This window comes from Mesocricetus auratus, unplaced genomic scaffold (assembly GCF_017639785.1).
Source record: "Mesocricetus auratus isolate SY011 unplaced genomic scaffold, BCM_Maur_2.0 Super-Scaffold_100029, whole genome shotgun sequence".
Taxonomy (NCBI): Eukaryota; Metazoa; Chordata; class Mammalia; order Rodentia; family Cricetidae; genus Mesocricetus; species Mesocricetus auratus.
In genome coordinates this window covers 1,480,545-1,505,449 of record NW_024429210.1, presented here as the reverse complement: position 1 = coordinate 1,505,449, position 24,905 = coordinate 1,480,545, and the positions used below count along the sequence as shown (strand labels likewise).

The following is a 24,905-nucleotide window of genomic DNA, read 5'->3' as shown; positions in this document are numbered from 1 at the left end:
TTATTCCTTAGAAAACAAGGAAAATAAAATCTAACAAAAATTTATAAGCAATCATTTTCAAATACATAATTTTAAACTGCCTACTGCTTTAATAATCCCCTAACATTTATCATTTCAATAATTTTCAAACAGAAGTATTATTTTAATTTAAAAACCTGAGAATTCCAAAAGAACTTAATGAACTATTCAGTACTTCTTGAAAAGTATTCCTATTTTTATAATTTATAATATGATAATATATAATATGTACATATTAAGATATACTTACACATACAATTCACCTCTAGTAATTAGTACTTTTTAGAATTGTTACTTTAGCATGAGTGTTTTGTCTACATCCATATCTGGGTACCACGTGCATGCAGTGCCTAATGAAGCCAGAAGAGGTCGTCCGATACCCTGGGCCTTGAGTCACAGATGATTGTGAGCTACCATGTGGGTATTAGAAATTGAACTGGAATCCTCTAGAAGAGCAGCAAGTGCTCTTAACTGATGAGTCATCCCTCTAGCCCCAATAACCAGGAATTTTTAAGACATGAAATATAATGACTGAGCTATCAAACTTAGAGACTTAACAGGACAGGAAGATTTCTCAGCAAATTAGGACACTTCCCACCACATTTGACAACATGCATTCAATCAATTCCTAGGACATATAGGAATGAGAAAACTGACTCTGAAGGTTCTTTTCTAATCTCTATACACATACCTTGGCACACACACATGGATATATGCACACGTGTGAACACACAATTTTTAAAAGGTAGTAAAAATTTTAAAATGAATGTTCAATATTAAAAAGACATACTAGGATATTGTGGGATTCTTTTCCCCCGGTACCAGATATCAAACCCACCTCAAGCATCTCAAGCATGCTAAGCACACACTTTGCTATCCTGCACCTCTACCTAGTCCTTAGCAAACTATTATTGTTGTTGTTCTCCTTTTCCTAAATTTTGAAGCAGAGTCCTAGGGTAGCTTCTAACTACATATATAGTCAAGACAGCCTTGGGCTACAAATTTTCCTGCATTTACATCTCAAGTACTAGAATTACAGGCAAACAGGAGCTGGAGATAAACTGGGTCTTACTTCTAAATACTGAATACTCCTATTGAGAAGTGAAATGTTTTCTTTTGGGTAATCATATATTACATTTTGTTTAAACCATGTCATGACAGACTAGCTATCAGAGATGAAATACAAATGACATATAACAATTAGTTTATGAAATGCAGAAAAATATACATGCCCAGCTACTGAAAGTATAGGTTAAATAGCCCATCATTGTACACAGTATTTTAAATATTCCTATTAACAATAACCTGTAGTCAGGAGGTGGTGGCACATGCCTGCATTTAATCCCAGCACTTGGAAGGCAGAGGCAAGTGGATCTCTGTGAGTTCAAAGCCAGCCTGGTCTACAAAGTGAGTTCCAGGACAGCCAGAACTACACAGAGGAATCCTGTCTTGAAAACAAAACAAAACAAAAAAACAAAAAAATAATCATCTGTCTTTCTCCAAGTGAACATTTCATATCATTTTGAATACTGAATAATTATAGACACTACAAACTGGGTCAAGCATTTAAAAAGAACTCCCCTTAAAATACCTCACCTAAAAAGTAACAACTAAGTTCCCTTGATTTCAGGAACCAACCATATTTGCAACCTCAGAAAATGTTTAAATAGCCTGCTCTGCCAGGGAAATCTTCACGGTATCTATTAATAACAATATCTTCACCACACAGCTTTCTGTAAACCTGAGAATTTTACTTACTGAAACAAAAATCAAAATTAAATTAATTACAACTACACCAAACAAAAGTCCGATTTACTAACTCAATAAATACTATGCTCAGGGTATGAAGGAGACCAGTGCATCTTCTTTATAGTGAAATTCATTTTACCTCCAATGAAGGTGAAATGGGTGCCCTCTCCCTACAGAGGGTTTTCAACAGTTAGCCCTTATGGTTGGAAGACTTAGAATCCCTGCTCCTTAAGAACCAACCAGATGACACAAACAACATGAGGTCATCACTGAAAGTATCTTAGGGTTCTAATCACAATCCAAGAGCTTTTCGTCATGATAAAACATTAAACCATCTATCCAGTCTTTTTCATCTCTTTATGCCAGCAAACTACCTAATCTTCCTTCAGAAGTGAACTTCCAAGTGGAAGAACAGGGACCCTGTCAAACCACTCCAACACAAGAAAAGAGTAACTGGCCTCTAAATCAAAATGATCATGACAAAAATATTGAAAAGCTAGAGACTGAAATATAGTATTACAGCAAAGAAATTTTTTTAAAAATGGAAGAATAAAGTGAACATTGTGAAAATAACAAATCTCTAACTATAATAAATAACCACAGGCAAAAAAAGAGAATAATATGAAAATAAGAAATAAGGTATTGGGGCTGAGAGTATAGCTCTCTGGTACACCATTTGTCTAGTAGGTACAAGGGCTCTAGGCTTGATTCTGAGCATAAAAAATTTAAATAAACTACTACATGACATAACTATTGTGCTGGCAATACTTATTTATAGACAACAAATTACACTGGATACAAAACATGTATACCAACTGCTGCTGCAAAGATGAGCTGGGGTGGTGAGATGACTCAGCAGGTAAGAGCACTGGCAGATGGTCAAGAAGATTCAGGTTCTGTTCTCAGCACACACATGGTAAATCACAGGCACCCACAACTCCAGTTCCAGGGATTCAACACCCTCTGCTGGACTCTGTGTATACCAGGCATGTATGTGGTACACAGACAAAACATCCATACACACAGAGTAATTTTTTAAAGAAACAAATCAAATAAAAATAAAATAAAAAAATAAAAATAAATAGGAAATGTCAAGCTGATGGGGGATGTCCTTCTGTATATGTTTCTCTTATTGGGTGATGAATAAAACACTGATTGGCCAGGCAGGAAGTATAGGTAGGGTTATGAGAAGAAGGAAGAGACAGAGACGGAGGGAAAAAGGGAGGCCAGAAGAAACGTCATGTAGCCGCCAAAAAGGTCCTGACATTCTCTGGTAAGCCAAGACCACGTGAAAATACATAGACTAACAGTTATGAGTTAATAATCAAGAAAGAAGTAGCCAGTAAGAAGTCTAGTCATCGGCCAACAGTTTTTAAATTATTCTAAGTCTCTGTATGTTTATTTAGGGTAAAGCAACTGTGGAACCAGGCTGGAAAATCCAACAATATCAAGCACTATCAAAATAACTGCTCACTTCATAAACTGAGAAATTACAACCACAAAATTACATTTCTATGCACAGCAATACTGATATGACATAATCATGTGATTCACAAACAACCTTAATTTATACACTAAGAATAATACACATTATATATGATACATACATAACCCCAAGCTTACTGGGAGTCTTTTTTGATGTCAAGATATGCTGAAGTAAAGTTGATCTGACAGGAAAGCCAATTTAAATTCAAAAATATCTTAGCACTTTCAAGTCCTGTTCTCAACTAGATAATGTCAAATGCCAAAAAAGCTCTAAGCTATAAGCTAAATTACTCAATTTTTTCTTGACTTCTGAAAACTTCTTTCAAGTTACAATTGTATGAAACTTAAGTCACAGCTTACTACTCACAGGAAGAACAAGGAACATCAGCACATGAGAATTCTAACTTTCTTGCCAATGCTCACTAGTCCAACAACAAAAACAACATTCACCCTCAAATATTCCAAAGTTGCCGGACACTAGATAAAAACCTCTTAACGCTGAAAGAATAGTGCAGTGCTAAGATTAATGTAAAGGACATTTAAAACAAATCAGATAATTAATAATGACTAAAAACACACTCAAGGGTCCAGAAACCGGGTGTAAGAGAGAGATCATCATGTCATCAGCCAAGCCGGCAGTCCAGGAGAGAGAGGAGAGACAGAGGCAGAGAGGAGAGAGAGAAGAGAAAAGAGAGACAGAGACACAGAGATAGAGAGAAAGAGGAGAGGGAGAGGAGAGAGAGAAGAGAAAGGAGAGATACAGACAGAGACAGAAATGGAGAAGAGAGACAGAGATACAGAGACAGAAAAGAGAGACGGAGAGAGAAAGAGGAGACAGAGACAGAGACAGAGGGAGAGAAGAGAAAGGAGAGACGGAGACAGAGAAGAGAAAGAGACACTGAGAGAGAGAGAGAGAGAGAGAGAGAGAGAGAGAGAGAGAGAGAGAGAGAGAGAGAGAGAGAGAGAGAGAGAGAGAGAGAGAGAGAGAGAGAGAGAACAAGCGAATGCATCAGCAGCAGAGCAGTCCACCCAGAATCTGGGAGAGAGAGGGAGATCACATCAGTGGCCCCGAAGCATTGACAGCGACAGCTTCCAGAAACAATCTTAAGAAGAGACTCGCAGGTGCCAGTAAACAATGCCAGTTCCATGATGGCCCAGGCCTTGACGGGAGACAGTGTCAGCAGTGCAATGGGCTCCAGTCATAGTAGCAGCTTCCAGAAACTATGTGAACACGGAAGACATAGCCTCAGCCTCAACCCTGCCTGCTCCAAGAGGAACGATCTCTGGAGCCACGGCCCCACCTGCACCGAGAGTGAGGAAAGACCACCTGAGCCACGGCCCCACCTGCACCGAGAGGGAGGAAAGACCACCTGAGCCACGGCCCCACCTGCACTGAGAGGGAGGAAAGACCACCTGAGCCACGGCCCCACCTGCACCAAGAGAGAAGAAAGACTACCTGAGCCACGGCCCCACCCGCACTGAGAGGGAGGAAAGACCACCTGAGCCACGGCCCCACCTGCACCGCGAGGGAGGAAAGACCACCTGAGCCACGGCCCCACCTGCACCGCGAGGGAGGAAAGACCACCTGAGCCACGGCCCCACCTGCACCGCGAGGGAGGAAAGACCACCTGAGCCACGGCCCCACCTGCACCAATAGGGAGGAAAGACCACCTGAGCCACGGCCCCACCCGCACAGAGAGGGAGGAAAGAGCACTAAGCCATGAGGAGCAAATATTTGAGCCTTGAGCCCATCTACACCTGGAGGGGCCATCACAGAATGTAGTAAATTTAAAACATGTATCCAGTCTAACATTACAATTTAACAAATGTTTTACAACTTGATCACCCACAACAAACTTCACATGAATGGAGAGCAACATACAGTTTCTACTTTATCTATATACACAAGAAGTTAGATGATTTCCCTATCACTCACAGATGGGAAAGTTAATTCATAAAGCTGTAAAAAGACTAACAGAAACTTTAACAGTTAATACTTAATTTCTATATGTGGTGGTTTGAAAGAAAATGGTCCCCAAGAGGAGTGGCAATATTAGGAGCTGTGGCCTTGTTGGAGGAAGTGTGTCACAGTGAGGGCACACTTTGAGATCTCTTTTGTTCAAGCTTCTCACAGCATGACTTTCAGTTGACTTCCTGTTGCCTGAAAGATGTAAGATTCTTGACTATTTTTCCAGCACTACATCTGCCTGCACGCCACCATACACTCTCCGTCATGATGATAATGGATGGACTGATCCTCTGGAACTGTAAGCAAGCCACCCCAAGTAAATGTTTTACTTTATAAGAGTTGCCGTGGTCAGCCAGGCGGTGGTGGTACACTCCTTTAGTCCCAGCACTTGGGAGGCACAGGCAGGCAGATCCCTGTGTTTGAAACCAGCCTGGTCTATAAGAGCTAATTCCAGGACAGGCTTCAAAGCTACAGAGGGTAACCCTGTCTTGAACCCACCCCCCCAAAAAAAGGAGTTGCCATGGTCATGGTGTTTCTTTACAACCATAAAAACCCTAACTAAAACACTATAGCATTTTATTTTTTAATACATTTTATTTTTAAATACTTGCAGACCAAATCAAGAACATATCAAAAATAATAACCACCATGATCAAGTAGGGTTCATCTCAGAGACAGAGGATTGGTTCAACATATGCAAACTGAAAAACATAGCTGGAATTGACATGTAAAGCAAGCTTGTTTCTAACTTAATTTTTTTAAAAAAAGGAGGAAAAAAAGTAAGCAAACAGGAAAACAAAAACCACACGATCATCTCAAATACATAACCATATTTGTCTTTCCAGAATTATCATACTCAAAATGATAATTTTTAATTCCATATTTATATGTGAATTTCATGACTTTTTTAAATGGCTGGGTCAATGATACCAAGCTACAATCCATAGAGCCACATAAGGTTCACATAAAGTAAGGAACTAGAGTGAACAGACAGATCTCCCTAGGAAAGGGACACAGAATAGATAGTTGTGGATGGATGCAGGTAGGGGAGAAGAGTATAGGTGGATGGAGTAAAGAGGGGAAGGGAACAGGGAGATGAAAGGGGCTGGGGGAATAAGAGAGAGAGCTAAAAATAAGTGCCATCTGATGAGGACAGAAAGCTAACACAGCTAAAATATACACATTATGATGGATAGCTAAATAAAACTGCCAAATAGTGAGGGAGACAGGGTTCAACTGGCCATCTCTTGTCACCAAATGAAACTTCCAGTATCATGAATGAGTTACATCTATTAGAGCATCTGGTAAAAGGGAACATTAAACAAACCAGGTTACTGTCAAAACTAGAGGTTGCTATTTACATAGTGACTGACAGCAAGGTCTTATTGTTGAAGAAAACACCTACAGCATTCATTGAACACGGAAAAGTTGAGCTGGTACTTACACAGAATCTTCATTCCTATGTTCTAGTATCTTTGATAAGAGAAAGTACTCTGCAGGCTCCCAAAAGAGAAATGCCAATACCAACCCTTTGATCTACAATGATATCCTGACTTCAAGATAGGCTATGGCAATGGTGGCACCAAGCTTATAGGTGCAGCCAACCAATATCTGATCTGACCTAAGCCCCACTCATGATCTAGAACCAATACCCAACACTGCCTAAGTGACCAAAACTGAGACTAGATGGCCTAGAGATCTAGGATAAAACCAAATAATACTGTTCTAAAAAAAGAAAAAAGCCAATAATAACAAAAATAAAATACAGCAATAAAATGACTCCTAAAGAAATTCTGCTATACTCATAGGCCAGTGCCTAGCTCAATCATCAACAGAGAAGTTTGCTCCTGAAGCAGACTGGGACAAATACAAAGACCCACAATCAAACACTTACAAAGAATGAGAGTTCTTGAATAACTCAGCTCTTAAATTGGATGTCTCCATCAACACCCTCCCCTCAAGGTTCAGGGATCTGTCCAAAACAGAAGGCAAAAATACATGAAGAGCCAATGGTAATGGATGACTCCAAGGAAATAGTGTCTTCCAGACACAACAGGAATGACACACACTTGGACTCAGAGACTGCAGCAGCAGCATACACAAGCCTTTACATAGGTATAAGCCAGACAGGATCCCAGCACTGAGAGGGGGAAGTTGACATGGAGTGCCACTCCTAATGAAGAAGCTATCTGCAATTGACACTTGGTGTGAAAGGGAAAATCAGTTTTCTACAATGCAGTGACACTAGGTTTATCAATCACACAGCAGGGAAGGCCCATGTTCAGGAGGAGTTGGTCAGCACAAAACAAACTTCGGTTTGGTTTGGGTTTTGGGGTTTTTGGGGGGATCTTTTTGTTCTATAATGTTTTCTCTTGTTGATTTATTGATTTTTATTTGATTGAGAAAGACAGGGAAGAAGGGGAGAAAGAAGAAAGATAATGAACATAAAGTTATATGGGGGGATCTGGGAGGAGTTGGAAGGCAACACGATCAAAATTCTGTATAAAAAATTATTAATTAAAAAGATTAAGCAATCAGAATACAGCTTAGTGAGTGCTTGCCTAAAATATATATGAGGTCCTGAGGTCATTTCCCACTACAACAAAATAACATAAAAGGAAAGAAAACCAATAAATATGACAAAATACAAAGTCTGGATTTCATTAAACAAAGAAAAAAACATGTCACCTAGCATATATGAGGTCTTATATTTAAAACACTGAAAAGACACAAGGTGGGAAACAATACCTTTGACATAATTTTTTAGTTAAGCCTGTACTGATTATGTAGAAAACTAGCATTAAACCAAGTGTCATGTGCTTACACAGAGCCCACTAGCAAGACAGACTCAAATTTCAAGAATAATGAAAAAAAAATCTATACTGAGAACAATGACTATTGCCTATACCTAGTATGATTTTTCTATTTATCATTACAGATGAGTAGAAAGTAAAATCAGGCATAGAATCAGTCCTAATACAGTGAGCCATGCCAGAATACATTAAGAACATCTTCATATGCTATGATGTGGAGCAACTCACTTAAAACAACGCTGACAAAAGAGCAGATGGTTCACCTAGGTCAAATGTTACAAAAAAAGTAAACTGGCAGTCCTAACTAAAGGAAGTTGTACATGAAATCCAGTCTGAATGAAAAAATGCTTCATTCCCTTCTTCCACAAGGTGGCACAAAGGAGGGGGAAAGAAGTAAAAGGAAACAAATGTGTACAGCTGAAAAGTATCTTTTCTGTTCTGATTGCAAACAAATGTGTACAGCTGAAAAGTATCTTTTCTGTTCTGGTTTCAAACAAATGTGTACAGCTGAAGAGTATCTTTTCTGTTCTGGTTTCAAACAAAATGTGTACAACTGAAGAGTATCTTTTCTGTTCTGATTTCAAACAAATGTGTACAGCTGAAAAGTATCTTTTCTGTTCTGATTTCAAACAAATGTGTACAGCTGAAAAGCATCTTTTCTGTTCTGATTTCAAACAAATGTGTACAGCTGAAAAGCATCTTTTCTGTTCTGATTTCAAAAGGGGGGGTAAACAGTGGATAAAGACACTTAGGCAGTTCTCCCTATGGGCTATCCCACCACTCTTAGCACTCAAGATGCAAGGTTGACCAGCAAGCTGTTCAACAGGTAAAGTGCTTGCTACATGAGCTCAATGCTCAGAACACACAGCAAGGCAGAAAGGAGAGAGTCAGTCGCCTTTTCACCAACACAAGCCTGCATCCCAATACACTCATCATCAACAATAATACACAGATAATTTTTAAATGCCTGCAAACCACTCATCTGTTAAGTGTATCAAAAGTTTCATGTAAGATAGGTCAGAATTATTTAGCATATAACTAATTCAGACTCAAATTTTATAGACAATAAATATTTTCAACTAAGTGATACTATATTAAAAAAAACCATTTGTGTTGCTCCTTGGAACAATAACCTAAACATTGTTGCAAGAATGATGTCTTCATGAACCTCAGAACTAAAGTTTATAGTACAGAAACCTCTTGAGAAAAAGTACCCGTAAAAATTATAAAAAATAAAAGGCATTCAGTGGAACACTGCTGTGCACAAGATATTCTTTTTTGTTGTTACTACTACAAGCCATGGTCTTTTATTAAATATATAGCAAAAAATAATAGCAATATAGGCAGTTAATTTATAAACTTATAATTTGACATGGGTAACAACAATGACATGTATGCTTGTATTAGGAAAGGAAGCCTACAGGGCTGAAGAGACGGCTCAGCAGTTAAGAGCACTGGCTGTTCTTCCAGAGGACCTCACTTCAATTCCCAGCAACCACATAATGACTCACAACCATCTATAATGGAATCTGATGCCCTCTTTCGGCATAAAGGCCATACATGCAGATAGAGCACTCATATATTAAATAAAGATAGATAGATCTTAGAAACAAACAAAAAAGGCAGCCAAAGTAATGTAAATTACTTTTTAAAAAAAATCCCAAATATGGGCTAGAGGGCTCAGCACTGGCTGCTCTTTCAGAGGACCCAGGTTCAGTTCCTAGCAGTCACACGGCAGCTCTCAACTGTTTGTAACTCCATTTTCAGGAGATCCAACACCCTCACACAGACATACATTCAGGCAAAACACCAAGGTACATAGATAAATAAATCATTTTTTTAATCCCAAATATTCTTCATGAAAATAATCCCAGAAATTGTTAACAGAACTATTAAGAAAAAGAAGCAGGGCTGAAGAGATGGTGCAGAGGTTAAGAGCACTGGCTGCTCTTCCCAGATGTCCTGAATTCAATTCCCAGCAACCACATGGTGGCTCACAACCATCTATAATGAGATCTGGTGCCTTCTTCTGTCCTGTAAGCACACATGCAGGTAGAACGCTGTATACATAATAAATACATCTTTTTTTTAAAAAGTAGTCTTTCTTCTAAAATACAAACACAAACACATAGCATATTCATAATAAAATTGAACAAAACTAGGTTGCTTTCTCTTCTAGTGAGACTTTTTTTAAATGATGGCTTACATTATGCATTGGAACTCATTATTTGAGCCAGACCTGGTGGTTATATCTTGTAATCCCAGCTATTTAGGAGGGGCAGGGTGAGGTCAAGTTTAAGGCCTTCCTGAGCTACAGAACAAGGAACAGGTCAGTCTAACCAATTTAATGAGATCCTGTCTCCAAGTAAAAAGTAAAACATAAGCTAGGATTAATTCAGTAGGTCACATGCTTCTACAGCACAAAGATGGCCCTCATGTCAACATCTTATACTGTGTAAAATAAATAAGCAAACCTGAGATTCAGTGCAATTACCTTAATACTAAATATCTCTATCATTAAAAAAACATTAATGAGATCAATTTATGTGTAAGAAAAATATTAAAGAACTTACCAATTAAATCCTATTCATTAGACTGAGAAGGAAGAGAAACTATGTGACCCAAGTTATGAAGCAAACTTAAATCCTGTACAGGAGGTTCTGATTAAGGAATGCAGGCTGTGTTACAGTCATCTCTTTTACATCTACCTTACTAACAACTACTTCTCTGACCTTGAACACCTGGCTTCTTGGAGTTTTATTCCCATTGTAGCCCATATCAATTCCATTACTGGGAGATGAGGGGCCAATTCGAAAGACATGACAAAAGATCCTCACAATCCTTAAAAGGCTCTTCATTTGAGCATCATAATTGCTAGATAAGCTGAAAATGAAAAAAGTTAAAACATAAACAGATTAGGTGCAGTCAAAAAAATTCATCATCAAATACTTATTTTAAAGTATATTTAGCCTACCACCCATCGGTTTTATGAATTATCTGTGGCATAATCTCTTTCCATTCTAGGAGACAGAATGGTTTGTTGAACAGAAATATAGTATTAATATGTTGTTATATACTAATTAACTATATATTATTTGTGTTAACAATAAACAGGTTTCTAGTTTGTAACCACCTAGAATATAACCAATGATCACAGCACGAACTATGAAGAAAATTACCCCGACAAAATAGATGGTATCTTTGGATACAAACTTTAGCAATTAGCTCATGTCTAAAAGTATACCTATAAATTAAACCAATTGTTTAGAACTCTGGAAATATTTCCCAGAGGAGCAATAATATAAACATTACATTCTAGGTCAACACACAATACAACCATCTTAACTGAGAGGTTGAAGCCCCATAACTCTATCCATAACTCTATATTCCCTCAGACTAGTAGGAATGAAGAATTCACACAAAGTCACAAATTGTATGCTAATGTTACCAATCATCTGCTCCAGGGTCATTACCTATATAGTGGATTGTCTTATAACTACATCAACATTGTAAATATTCTCAACCATGAAAATCAAAGACCAATTCAGCTAACATTAAACCAAACTGAGAATCACAATAAGATTTTGTGTTCAGAAATTGAATTTATTTTGAACTTCTAACATCAGTCATCTTCTATAACTACTGGGACAGAGGGGGGAAAAAAGAAATAAAAGACCAAAAGCTGCATAAACTTTTGAGCAGAAGAGAACGCTTTTGTGCAAATTTACTCATCAAGTTTACTTTGCCTTCTCCATATACATTTATCTCAGTTCATTCTAACATTGACTTTTTAAAAAATGGAATAAAATCTCAACTAAAGTATAAATTCAGTAGAGGAAGACATCATGTGTTTTATTCATAATCACCCAACAATCGGCCTGATAAACAGCAGGCACTCAAAACCATGCAACAGATGTACTGGTGAACAGTGAAGGGAACTCCAAAAAGTGTGTTGCTGAGATCACACGGTTAGTAAACACCATCTGAACTTACACCTTAATTTGGCTGACTCCAAAGCCCATAGACCATGTTTTTTGTTTTCTGTTTTATAAAAAATAATTATTATTTTGTCACAAATTATAACTCATATAATAAAGAAGCTGAAAAGAAATAACTACATACGCTTTTTATTCAGAATTTCATATATGCACACAATGTACTTTGATCAAATACAGTCCCCATTCCTCCCCCTCCACTTCTTTTGTACTGTGTTTTAATTAGCCTGTCTAAAACTTAGGTTTCATCAAATACAAGAGATACTGGGAATAACTAGAATAAAGTGAAAAGAGCTCATTATGGTAATCTCAACTTCAATGAGTCTTATAGGTGAAGAATCTAAAAGTGCTTCCTAGAGGTTATCAAAAGCAAATTAGGAAAAACAAACAAACAAGCTGGTCGTATGAATTAGCAGAAGGCCTTTCAAGTACAGGGTATGGCACAGAAAGTAGCTAGAAATAAGTAGCTCCCAGATGTATTCCTACACTAGGGCATGAAACATGAGGATAACATGTTCAAAGCCAGTTTGGGCTTCACAGCAAGACCCTATCCAGAAAAAGAAGGCAGGGGCTAGGGCAGAAAGACTTTCATCTTAGGTACACAAAACGTTCCCAGGAACAATGAGTAATAGTAAACCTGACAATGTAGCTTTCTATTCACATCTTTTATATGGGGCTGGAAAGTAAAAGGTTCAGTAGCAACTATGGAGGTGGAAGGTTATCAAAAACTGTCACTGTAGAAATACAAAGAATGCATCTAATTTAGAAGAGGGTCAAATCCATACGCTAAGGAACAGTAACAAACTAAGTACTTGGTAATAGCTGCCTGTTCCCCTAATTGGAGTACTAATTGCATACAAAGAAGTACAGCATAAATATAAGCTACATATAAAAGTCAAGTAACATTAAGCTTAAGTCCTTAGATGTAGCAATAAGTTATTGAAACCATTTAACCTCTAAAAGAATTAAGACCTGGAGTAGGGGGAGGGAAAGTGCAGAAAAAAAAACAAACAACTTTATAATGAAACATGAAGGAATACTGAAAGGTTAAATAATGGGATGTTGCCAATTTTGCTAAATCAGAGATTCACATTCACATTCTCATGTAGCCCAGGTTAGCCACAAACTACGTAGTTGAGACTACCCTGAACTCCGGGCCCTCCTATTTCCACCTCCCACTTGCCTGGACTGAAAGGAAGCATGACCACACCCAAGATTTGGATTAAATTCCATACACACATGCCAAAATTCATATGCTCTCGGTTTCTTTAAAAGTCTCTTGAACAAGAGCTGATCATCCAGGCCTTTTTTAAGCAAAACAAAGAACAGCCAGTGTGTGGTTTGAAAGCGATCCCGCACAGTCTTGGCATGCTTGGTCTGGAGTTGGAGGCTCTTTGGGGAAGTTGGAAGCTGGAGGGGGCTCTGGGAGTTTAACAGTGCATATAGAACCTGCTCCAGCGTCTGCTTTCAAGCCACGGTGTGAGCCCTGAGCTGCTGCTCCAGCTTGCTCATCTGCGGCTTGCTGCCAATGCTTTCCTGTCATGATGGACTCCTATCCCTCTGTAACCTTAACCCAAGTAAATCCTTCTCTAAGTTGCCAAAGACATGGTGTTTCATCACAGTTTAGAAAAGTTAACTAATATAGTAAGTCAGCAAAAATTTTAAACACCTCACCAATGACAAAAGATATCTAATTATTCAGGAGATGAAGCAGACAGACACTACTCTCTACTGCTTTACAGAAATGCTTACCTAAGCAGTTTATGACCATTTGTTGTAGCCACTTCAGCAAGGCTTGTCAGAATCTTTAGGTACTGGCTTTCACTCTGCTGAGACAAGTGCTCCAGAACTTGTCGTAACTGGTTTGATATCAATTAAAAACAAAGTGATTACACATCATTAAGTTCTTTCAAAATGCACACATATACTAGTTTAATAAATACCTTGAAACCAGCAAACTAAAATCAGGAACTTTACAGTTAGTTTGCTTTACATAAACTTAAGAGCTAATAAGGAAAAATTTTTTAAATTATCCAGTTAAAAAGATACACAAGGGAAATCAAATATATACGCAGAAATTTAATTCTAAACTTCTAATGTTTACAAAGGTTCCCAAGTCTGCAACTTTTCCATGAGTAACCCTATTAAAAACACTAATCTCGAGCTGGGGATGTAGCTCAGCAGAATTCAGGAGACCCTGGGTTCATATCACAGGACCACAAAAACAACAGGAAAACGAGCTCAGTGAGCAAGTGGTCACTGGTCATTACACAACGTTCCTCCTTCACTTCCTTTTCCTCTACCCATGAAGAAGAGTTATCTTAAGGAGAGACCAAAGAGCCAGACAAATGATCCAGAGGGCCAAACATCAGACAAGATACACTGTTATATACACTTACTCAAAATTCCTGGTACCCAATTACCATTTGTCCCCACATACCCAAAACTTATAGATGCTCAAGTATTTTATATAAGTGCATATATTTAGTTCATATTCTCTTATTAACTTGAAATCACCTTCACTTAATTTATCATGCCTAATAAAATGAAAGTGCTATGTAAATAACTATTATATCATATTCTTTAGGAAATAATGGCAAAGAGTCTATCCAAGATTAATTATAGTATTTTTGATCAACAATTGATTGATTTTTGGCCACCGAATCCCCATATACTAAGGGCTAACTATAATTCATAGTTACATAATGTACAACAAACTCAAGTTACTAAAACAATCATGACAACAGAATTACTATTATTCATTTGCAACCTAATAGCAAACTTAAGCTACCATGTTTTCCCGAAGGTCTTCATTCTGTGTCATTTGAACAATAGTCTGGAAAAGCCTTGGGTGATACTGAATTAATACTTCGCAAGTCTCTCCATATCCACCCTAAAAGCAAGATTCACAATTACTCACGTTGAAAAACAAACTTTTAAATATCATAATTTTCACAGGCCAAACATCTTTGCACTCTCATTTACGAAAAACATGATTTGTTATTTATAATTTCTATCATAAATGGGCTCATAATAATATATTAAAAGCATACCTGCACACATAAATCTAGAGGGGTTACTCCATTTTTATCTGGTAAATATTTGGCTCCTCGTAACAGAAGAATCTGTGCAGTATCTCTCTGACCATGACTGCATGGAAATAGAACCAAATTAAAAATCTAATCTTTTTTTTAAATTTTATTTTCCAGTTTAAATTTAGATAAGAAACAAGGTTGCTTCACAAGTCAGTTCCAGGTCCCTCTCCCATTCCCTCCCTTCCTTCCGTGCCCTCCCCCCAACCCCCCTCCCCCCGTTATCCCCTCATTTCCCCAGGGAGGGTGAGGCCCTCCATGGGGGTGTCCATAGTCTGTCATTTCATATAGGGCAGGGCCTAGACCCTTCCCCAAGAGTTCAGGGTGAGAGTGCACCTCACATTGTTCTATGGGAGTCCAAAGTCCGTGTGTATACTTGGGATGGGTACTGATCTGCTGCCCAAGGCTCAATAGATTCCCTAGGCCTCTTCACTGACACCCAGATTCAGGGGGTCTTGATCAGTCCCATGCTGGATTCCCAGGCTGATGCCTGGGATTCAAGAGTTAACCTTTGTCTGGTCAGCTGTTTCTGGGGGTTAAACCAGCCCAGTCTTAATCCCTTTGATCATCAGTCCTCCCTCTCTGTTACTTGTTCTCTATAAATGAGATCACTAGTCTCCTCTACAGAGGCACATTGCTTCACAGAAATAAAGACTACACAGATTTCCAAAAATGGAAACAAATTAAAAAACAACCTCATTGTTGTATTTCAACTAAATTTTACTGTAAAAAAAATAACTTACAGCCAATTTGAATTAAACACTCATGGTGTCCTACTATGAATCTAGTGCCACAAAGAACAATTATAATAGGTTTTATTATTCTGTTGATAATCTATAACAGTAACTACCTTCGCTGATATATGTACCAAGGGACCAGAGCTAACTTAAGAATAGCATATAGAGGGCTAGCTAGAGAGATGGCTCAGCAGTTAGGCTGCTCTTCCAGAGGACCTGTGTTCAATTCCCAGTATCTACATAGAGGTTCACAACTGAGTGAAACTCCAGTTCCAAGGTCCAAGGGATACAATACACAATACACTCTTCTGCCCTCTGTGGGCACAAAGCACTTAAGTGGTATAGTGATGTACATTCAGGCAAAACACCCAATAGATAAAATAAATAAATAAAACTTTAAATAATAGTGCACAAAACATACAAGAAAAAAAGACAGTACATCAGTCCTCTGAAAACAACAGTAATTAGCATTACTATTAATGTTCAACAAGAAGAGTCTCACTCTATATTCCAGGCTGGTCCCAAACTCAGGGCAATTCTGTCTCAGTCTTACATCTGTAACATAACAGGCCTCAAACAGGAGGCTCAGAAGTCTTCATCAGGCATCAGTGTTATTAAACTGGTAGTGCCAGGAAAACATTACACAGCTATTTTAACAGTGGTTAATTCATGCTGTCCTATGCTAGCCTGCTCTTTATCATGCCCAAAAATAAAACCTGAAAGTAATGAAGGTAAGATTAATCTATGTTAGAAGACAGTGACTCTCTGTAGTATAATTGGTTTTATAAATGTTATCAAATTTCAATAATTTTACAATTGATTAATGTCCATGTGTTCAATCTTTCCAATTAATCTGTCAATTTTCAATTTTTTTACATTTATTTTGTATGTATGTTTTCCCTGCATATATGTGTGCACCATGTATGTGCCTTGTGCCCTCAGAAGTCAAGAGGAAGTCAGATCCTTCAGAACTGAGCTACAGATGGCTGTTAGCCCCCATGTGGGTGCTGGGAAACTAACACTGGTCCTCTGTAAGAACAAGTGCTTGTAACTGCTGTGTCATCTCTCCAGCCCCTGAACTGTCAATATCTAAAGAGTCACTAGTTCAACAACATCAAGAATGGTAGTTGACTTATAACATGTACACATCACATTCTATAAATTATACTATAAGCTTTAACTTAGTATTTCATACACTTGATAGACAAGCATTAAAGAATGAATGATACAGAAAAGCAAGTAGAAACCTAAAACAACTTCCTATAATATAGCAGGTCACAAATATTGTCTCAGTCCTCTGTCTCCAGGGACACTTCTTTAACAGTTGTCAAATAGGCAGGAAACCATTATCCTAAAACTGTACCTGTACTTGAGCTCCTAGGAAACAAACTGCAACCTAACAGTAAATAAGCAAGTACAAGTGCACTGGTCATAACAAATATTCAGATGTGACAGGATGTGTGTGTGTGTGCACTTACACGCGCACCACATGTGTTCATCCACACTTCCTAGTTCTTACATAATTCCTTGTTATATCTTAAATAACTAGAAAAGTAAGGTTGAAGGAGTTTTGGAACAATCAAGTAAAAGGCACTTATTTGCTAGAATGCTGGGACCAAAGCTCTTCAGTACTCTATGGCCCTTCCTAACCCTGCTCCTTGTTTCCTAAAAGCAAACTTCCCTAGGTGAGTCACAGAAGCTAAACCTGTACTAGTGCTCTGACATTTTTCTGCTCTATTTGAGCAAGGAGCCAGCACAAGATCCCCTTTCAGAAGGTGCCCAGCTGTTACCCAAGAAAAAAGGATGCTCTCCAAAAGGCCATGAAGACTCTACACAGACACACCCTGCTGGGATTGCCACCGTGTCCTAATATACTAAGTCACAGTCCTTTCGGGCCAATAACACTTTCATTGTCCATGTTTCAACCTTGCCAACACAATGAAGTTTCCATTTAAAAGAAAAAGTCAGGACTTGAAGAACTTATGGTTAGCGAGAAGAAGGTAGTTGACAAAGAAGCCATCCAAGTGCCCTGAGGACAGTGCCTCTCAATTCTACAAGAACTGAAGCACCTACGCTTGAGAGCTTCCAGACCTTGCCTTCCGGGTCTCTGTGCCTGGTGCTTACTTGTGTCCCTTAAAATACCTTTCAGAACACAAACACGGTGTTGCCCTGAGTCCTCTGTGCCACTCTAGCAAATTACCCAAACCCAAGGAGGCAGTCCTAGGAAGCCCAGCCAGCAGCCAATTCAGAGACTGCATATGGTGCCAAGTCCCTAAGTGCAGAGAATTCTACTGGGACGAGCCCACACTTGTAGGATCAGACACCGTCAGCCAATAGTTGGTGTAAGACCTGTTCAACTGTTGGCCACTGCATAATCAAGTGTTGGCTCCTGGTGGGGAGGAAAACGCCTCATCTGTGTGGTAAGTGGGACAAACTGTGTTTTACCCCATATTCACAGATTAGGTTTCAGCCAATCCATCCAATCATGCTCAGATAAGCCCAAAGCACTGCTGCAGCCACTCAGGTCATCATCCACATTTAGCCTGAGAGCTCACTGTGCAGACACTGGTAGCATACAGCTCTCTGAATCACTTCTGGTTTGAGTACTATCCAGTTTATGAAGTGCTCTCTGTGCAAATCAACTGTGCTTAATCTGATCTGCCTAAGTTTCTTTTGAAAAGGTTCACCCACTGTTTCAAGAGAAAATGCAATTGCTGAAGAACAACAATTAAATAGTAGATACATCAATTTGTTTCTTAAAGCCTCCATATAAAATGTTTTGCCACATACAGCAAAACCAACTATTAGCATGAGGGCTGAAGAGACAGCTTGGGGGCTAAGAGTTATCTAGACTCGGTTCCCAGGCCACCTATGTCAGCTGGTTTACAATGCCTGGAACTCCAGGGCCAGAGGGTTCCAACACCTATGGTACCTGCAGGCACTAGCACTCTGGTGATGTATGTGGGCACACACACAATTTAAAGTAAAGTAAATCTTGGGGCTGGAGAGATGGCTCCACAGTTAAGAGCATTGGCCACTCTTGCAGAAGATCGGGGGTTGGTTCCCAGCACCCACATAGTAGCTCCCAGTCATCTGTTACTGGAGTTCCAGAGAATCTAATGCCCTTTTCTGACCTAGGACCTAGGCACTCACATGATACAAACACATAGAAGCAGGCAAAACACACATAAAATTTTTAAATCTTTTTAAAAGAAAATTATAGAAATAATTTGTTTTAAAAAAGAATACCTAGCATAAAAGAAAACAAAATGCCACTACAACATTTTGAGAAAGCTGAATTTCTAAAACTACCTAACGATCACACTTACAATGCAGTGACATTTCATTTCAAACATGGATTAAAACCAAAAAGCAACTGCTTGTAACATAAAAAATGTGAAGAGCAATTAGTGCTCCAAGTGCCATATATGTAAAACTGTAACAGTTTACAACTATCCTATGACAGAGCTGCAGAGTTGTAAATCCAATTAAGAGATACAGAAAGAATATTTTAATTTTTGAGACAGGGTCTCACTATGTAGCCCCAAAAGGCCTGAAATATGCTTTGTAAACCAGGATAGCCTTGAATTACAGAGATCCACTTGCCTCTGCCTCTTGATTACTGAAACTACAGACCAGCGCTATCATGGCCAGCTTTTTTTAATTACCAGCTGTTTTTAATAGCCATCTTTATAACTGTATCCATCCAGCTTTACAATTATATCCACTAAAATACACAGAAACACACAAGATGATATGTAATGCTTTGTAGCTAAGATACGAATGGAGTAAGAGTAAGCTCAATGGAAAGCGCTGCAGTGTATTTTGAAGTTACCCACACACTCTACCCCCAGTAGGTTGATGTTTTGAACAGTTGACTATATTTTAGCATTATTTGGGGGCACAAAGAATTTTTAAGCCAAATAATAAGGGAAGTTTACTGAATAAGCAATTATTTTTTATAAAAAATTAAGGGTAGTTTTATATGGATATACAATATTTCTATTAATTCTATACTTTAATACATATCTTCCTCCTAAACCTTCCAGGCCCTCCCCGAAATTTCATGTCCTTTTCTTTTCTTTTTGTTATTTTATTTCAATAACGCATTGAGTTCAACATGTGCCAACGACATACTCTGGGTGTGGAACTGTCCAGCACAAAGTAGTCAGCCTACGAGGGGTCACACCGTTAAAGAAAACTAACTCACTCCCTAGAAAGACTCATTTTTATACTGATTGAGATAATACTCTTTATAAGAACATGATAGTACAAGGAATAAATAATTTTAAAACAATCTTTTAAGAATATTCTAGTATTCAGTTCTACGTGCTAATATAATGTTGCATTAACTTTTTTAATTCATTGTTTTGCATGTAACTAGAAGGATTCACTCACAAACACACATATCTCAGTACAAAATACTTACAAATGTTAGAAAGGGTGGGCACAAAAAAACACTCTTTTTGCTTTCACTGAAGTGGAGATAGACTACAAACAGTAAATAAGTAGGTGGAAATTACAAAATGCTCTGAAGACAATACTATGATACAACAACAGCAAATTTGATAAGAGATCTATTTAAATTGATCAGAACTGTGCTTCTAAAAAGCCACTTAAAGTCAGGTGTTCTGGTCAGTTCTTACTGTCAATGTGACACAAGCTAGAGTTCAATTAAGAAAATGCCTCCATTAAATATGATGTAGGCAAGTCTGTAGGGCATCATCTTAAACTAATGATTGATACGAATCTGACCTGTGCAGTTCACTATAGGCAGAGTCACCCTGGGCTGCTGGCCACAGGTGGCGAGTAACAGCAGGCTGAGTGAGCTATGAAGAGCAAGCCAGGAAAGAGAGCTCCTCCAGAGTCTGATTCAGTTCCTGCCTCCAACTTTCTGCCTCCCATTTTTCTTTGGCTTTCCTTAATGTACTGTATGACCCAGCATATGTAAACCAAATAAACCCTTTCTTTCCCAAGTGCTTTTAGTGTTTTATCACAGCAACAAAAACCACACCGTGACACCAGGTTTGGCAATACAGGTCTGTAATCCAAGCACAAGGGAGGCAGAAGCATGAGGATCACAAGGTTGAGGCCAGTCTGGATCAAAGATCTCTTTGCTGAGGAAGACACTTACTAAAGGGGAGCAAAAGTGGAGTCAGAGAGCCTAGGTAGATTTGAAAGTCATTTTAAAGAGAGTCTAGAGACACAGAACCTGTTCTGAAGGCAGACTTTAAAGAACTTACTATTAAGAATAGGGTCCAAGTTCAGAGTCGGAGAGTACTAATAAATAATGATCTGACTTCTGCAATAAATAAGGAGGATGTCAACAGGCATAAGAAAGATACAAAGAGAAAACTAAGATGCTATATTCTGGCCATGTTAAAGTCTGAGATTTTTATAATACAACTGGCCTGTTAACAATCAAATCGGGCGCTTCAAAGGAATATCTAATCTAAAAATAAACAGCCAAGATAGAATATGGGAAATTTTTTTTTTTTTTGGTTTTTCGAGACAGGGTTTCTCTGTAGCTTTGGAGGCTGTACTGGAACTCACTTTGTAGAACAGGCTGGCCTCGAACTCACAGAGATCCGCCTGCCTCTGCCTCCCGAGTGCTGGGATTAAAGGCGTGCGCCACCAATGCCCGGCTGGGAAAATTTTTAAAAGTAAATGGGATGGAGAGATGACTCAGCAGTTAAAGGCACTGGTTGCTCTTCCAGAGGAACCAGGTTCAATTCCCAGCACCCAATGGTGGCTCACAACAGTTTGTAACTCCAGTTCCAGGGGATCTGACACCCTCTTCTGGCCTCCCAAGGCACTTCACACACATGGTATATAGATAGATATACAGGCAAAACACCCATACAAAAAAAAATCATAAATAAGATGTTCAAAAATTTTTAATCTTAAAAGGTAGAATATTATTCCAGAAACCCAAGCAAATATTTTCCATAAATTCATGTCATCATGGAATTGATTATCAGCCAATCAAATCTTAAGAATTAGACACTACTGAACTCAGACATGAACTAAAACACTAAAAATAAAAAACTTCTTGTACGGCTGACCTGACAAAGGTTAACTCTTGAATCCCAGGCATCAGCCTGGGAATCCAGCATGGGACTGATCAAGACCCCCTGAATCTGGGTGTCAGTGAGGAGGCCTAGGAAATCTATTGAGCCTTGGGCAGCAGATCAGTACCCATCCCGAGTATACACACGGACTTTGGACTCCCATCCAACAATGTGAGATGCACTCACCCTGAACTCTTGGGAAAGGGTCTAGGCCCTGCCCTATATGAAATGACAGACTATGGACACCCCCATGGAGGGCCTCACCCTCCCTGGGGAAATGAGGGGATAATGGGGGGGGGGGGTTGGGGGAGGGCACAGGAGGAGGGAGGGAAAGGGAGAGGGCCCTGGAATTGACTTGTGAAGCAACCTTGTTTCTTATCTAAATTTAAACTGAAAAATAAATAAATAAAATAAAAAACCTCTTGTACATAAAAGCCCCTTGAATATAACAGCTTCATTAAGTTTCACAATTCACACAATTTAAATTTAAAAGATCATATACATAGAGGTCATATTTACATACTTAGGAAAGAGACAGGGTGGAGAGAGAGAGAGAGAGAGAGAGAGAGAGAGAGAGAGAGAGAGAGAGAGAGAGAGAGAGAGAGAGTGTAACAACAATCAAACAAAAAGAGGCCATTGTTTTTGAGAGAGGACAAGTAGGGTTGCATGGGAGGGGATGGAGTGAGGGAAGGATAGAAATGATATGATTGTATGATTGTAATTTTAAAAAATAATATATATATATATAAAATATATAAAAGAATCACTACAGTGCTTTGGAAACAGCCTCATATAAAGGGTTTCAGAATGTTGGAGAGAAAGCTCAGTAGCTAAAAGTATGTACTGCTCTTGCAGAGGACCTGAATTCAATTTCCAGAACAGCAGGTCAGTGACAATCACCTCTAACTAGAGCTCCAGGGCATCTGACACCCTCTTCCGACCTCCACAGGCACCTATCATTATGTGTACATACCGCCATGGACGGACACACAATTAAGATTGATAAAATTAAAATTAATAGATGATCTGTATCAGTCTGATCAAGGGAATATCAGAGACATCAAGGAGAAACAAGAAAAAGGTACATCTTTCTGTTGAAAATTAACTTCTAGCAAAATGATATAAAGATGGCTCAGAACATAAGAGTGCTTGCTGCTCTTGCAAAGGATGCAGGTCCAATTCACAGCATTCATATGACAGGTAACACCTGTCTGTGACTTCATTCCAGAAGATGGGACACCCTCTTCTGGGCTCCTCAGATACCAAGCATTTACAAAACACCCATACACATAAAATAAAAATAAATAATTTTAATTGATATAAAAAAGGGTGAGAAATTTCTAGAATCTCTATAAAAATCTAAATGAGTGAATATTACAACTGACATGTAATTAGCCATTGTCACATATAATTAGCCATATTGACAGACTGAAAATACAGTCACACATATAACAGTTGTACCGGTACTTAATATGTACAAACTTATCTCTTATCATTACTCAAACAACACAGTAGAATTATCTGCACAACATTTATAGTAGATATAGATAATAAGAGATGATTAAGCTATGGAGAAAGATTATATATAAATACTTTGGCGTTTTACATAAAGAACTTTATATTAGATTTAGCTATTCATCAGGGGAGGGAAGTTGTTCTAGAACCAATCCCCAAGTATACCAAGGGACAACTATAGGACTATAGAGCAAAAAGAATCATTGTAGTAGTTCTCTACACTGTTCCTAACTACAAACTACATCTATTATGACATATTACAAGCACATAGAGGTATATTTGAAAGGGTACAAGTGTACATATATAATTATTATATTATTCCCCAGGATTTGCTTTGTGTTGCTGGTGTTGGGTTGGCTTTTTCACTGCCCTGGTGCTGAGAATGATAGAACAGCCTTGCCAGTGCTAGGCAAGTCCTCTACAAGACTTTACTAGAGTTAGAAAACAAATGAGCAGGTGAAGAAAAATAACCAAGAAGTAGTGAAAAAACAGAATACATTACACATACCAAGTCATATTCAACAGTTTATGCCAAGGGAACAGATCTAGGTATTTAATCAGCTATGGAACTCACTGGATTACTGCTCAGTCCTAAAACTGAAGTAGTCAAGTAAAGAAAAACAGCTCTACCAGTAAGATCAAGGCACTGGCAACCAAATGAAATGCTGAGCGTAATGACTCACACTTAGCCCCAGCATTATGGAGACGGGAAGAGGACTTGAAGTTGAGGTCAGCTATGAGCTACACTGTAGAGTTTTACACAAGCCTGGGCTATAGAGAAGATCTTATCACAAAATAGCAATGATGACATTAACAGAAAATGCTTTCTCTCCTGCAATTAAGTAACAGAGTATTTATCATGCTCAATGACAGCAAAGCATCGGTGGGAAAATAAGAGAGCTTGAGAAAACATACACAAATATTTGTGTGAGAATACAGTTAAGGACAGCATGTCTGAAAACACAAAGCGTCATACCTGCAGGCAAAGTACAGTGGAGTGGCTCCTGACACGTTCGGCCTGTTGATATCCGCACCACTGTCTAACAAGCACTGCACCGTCTGTGGGGGGAAAGGTTAAAAGTAAAGCCACGGAGTCAAACCAAAGACACAGTTACTAGAATTTTAATACACCTAAGAATTCTTTCCACAATTTGAAGCTTTAAAAAGAAAATGAATGTGCAGTCTCATGATGTGTGATGGTGAACAAACCCAACCCTATAAAAAGCTCACTGACACTTGGGTACTCCATGATCTGTGTGGAACGGTCAGTGTGACACAAAATGTGCTGCCTGGAAAACCCTCAATCATAGGACAGTCAACAGTCACTGGACTACTCAGACTCGAAAGGTGGCTAGTGAAACCAAGGAAGTGAAATTTTATTTATAACTATTTAATGTTGCAAACTATGTAAGACTAGCTATCTGGACACGTACTTTTAGATATCTAAATTTTAAAACTAAA

The 24,905-nt window shown here is 38.6% G+C and overlaps 1 protein-coding gene across 2 annotated transcripts in view; it reads right to left on the bottom strand.

The window, feature by feature from the left end:
- The window catches only part of Hace1 (HECT domain and ankyrin repeat containing E3 ubiquitin protein ligase 1), an 85,485-nt gene that overhangs the window by 31,150 nt on the left and 29,430 nt on the right, over window positions 1-24,905 (bottom strand). For both annotated transcript variants that reach the window (XM_013113604.3, XM_005070411.4), the window contains 5 exons: window positions 24,421-24,503; window positions 15,083-15,179; window positions 14,821-14,922; window positions 13,782-13,888; window positions 10,767-10,917 (listed from right to left, as the gene is read on the bottom strand). In XM_013113604.3, the coding sequence (XP_012969058.1) occupies window positions 10,767-10,917; window positions 13,782-13,888; window positions 14,821-14,922; window positions 15,083-15,179; window positions 24,421-24,503 (540 nt within the window). The remainder of the gene's footprint in view (window positions 1-10,766; window positions 10,918-13,781; window positions 13,889-14,820; window positions 14,923-15,082; window positions 15,180-24,420; window positions 24,504-24,905) is intronic.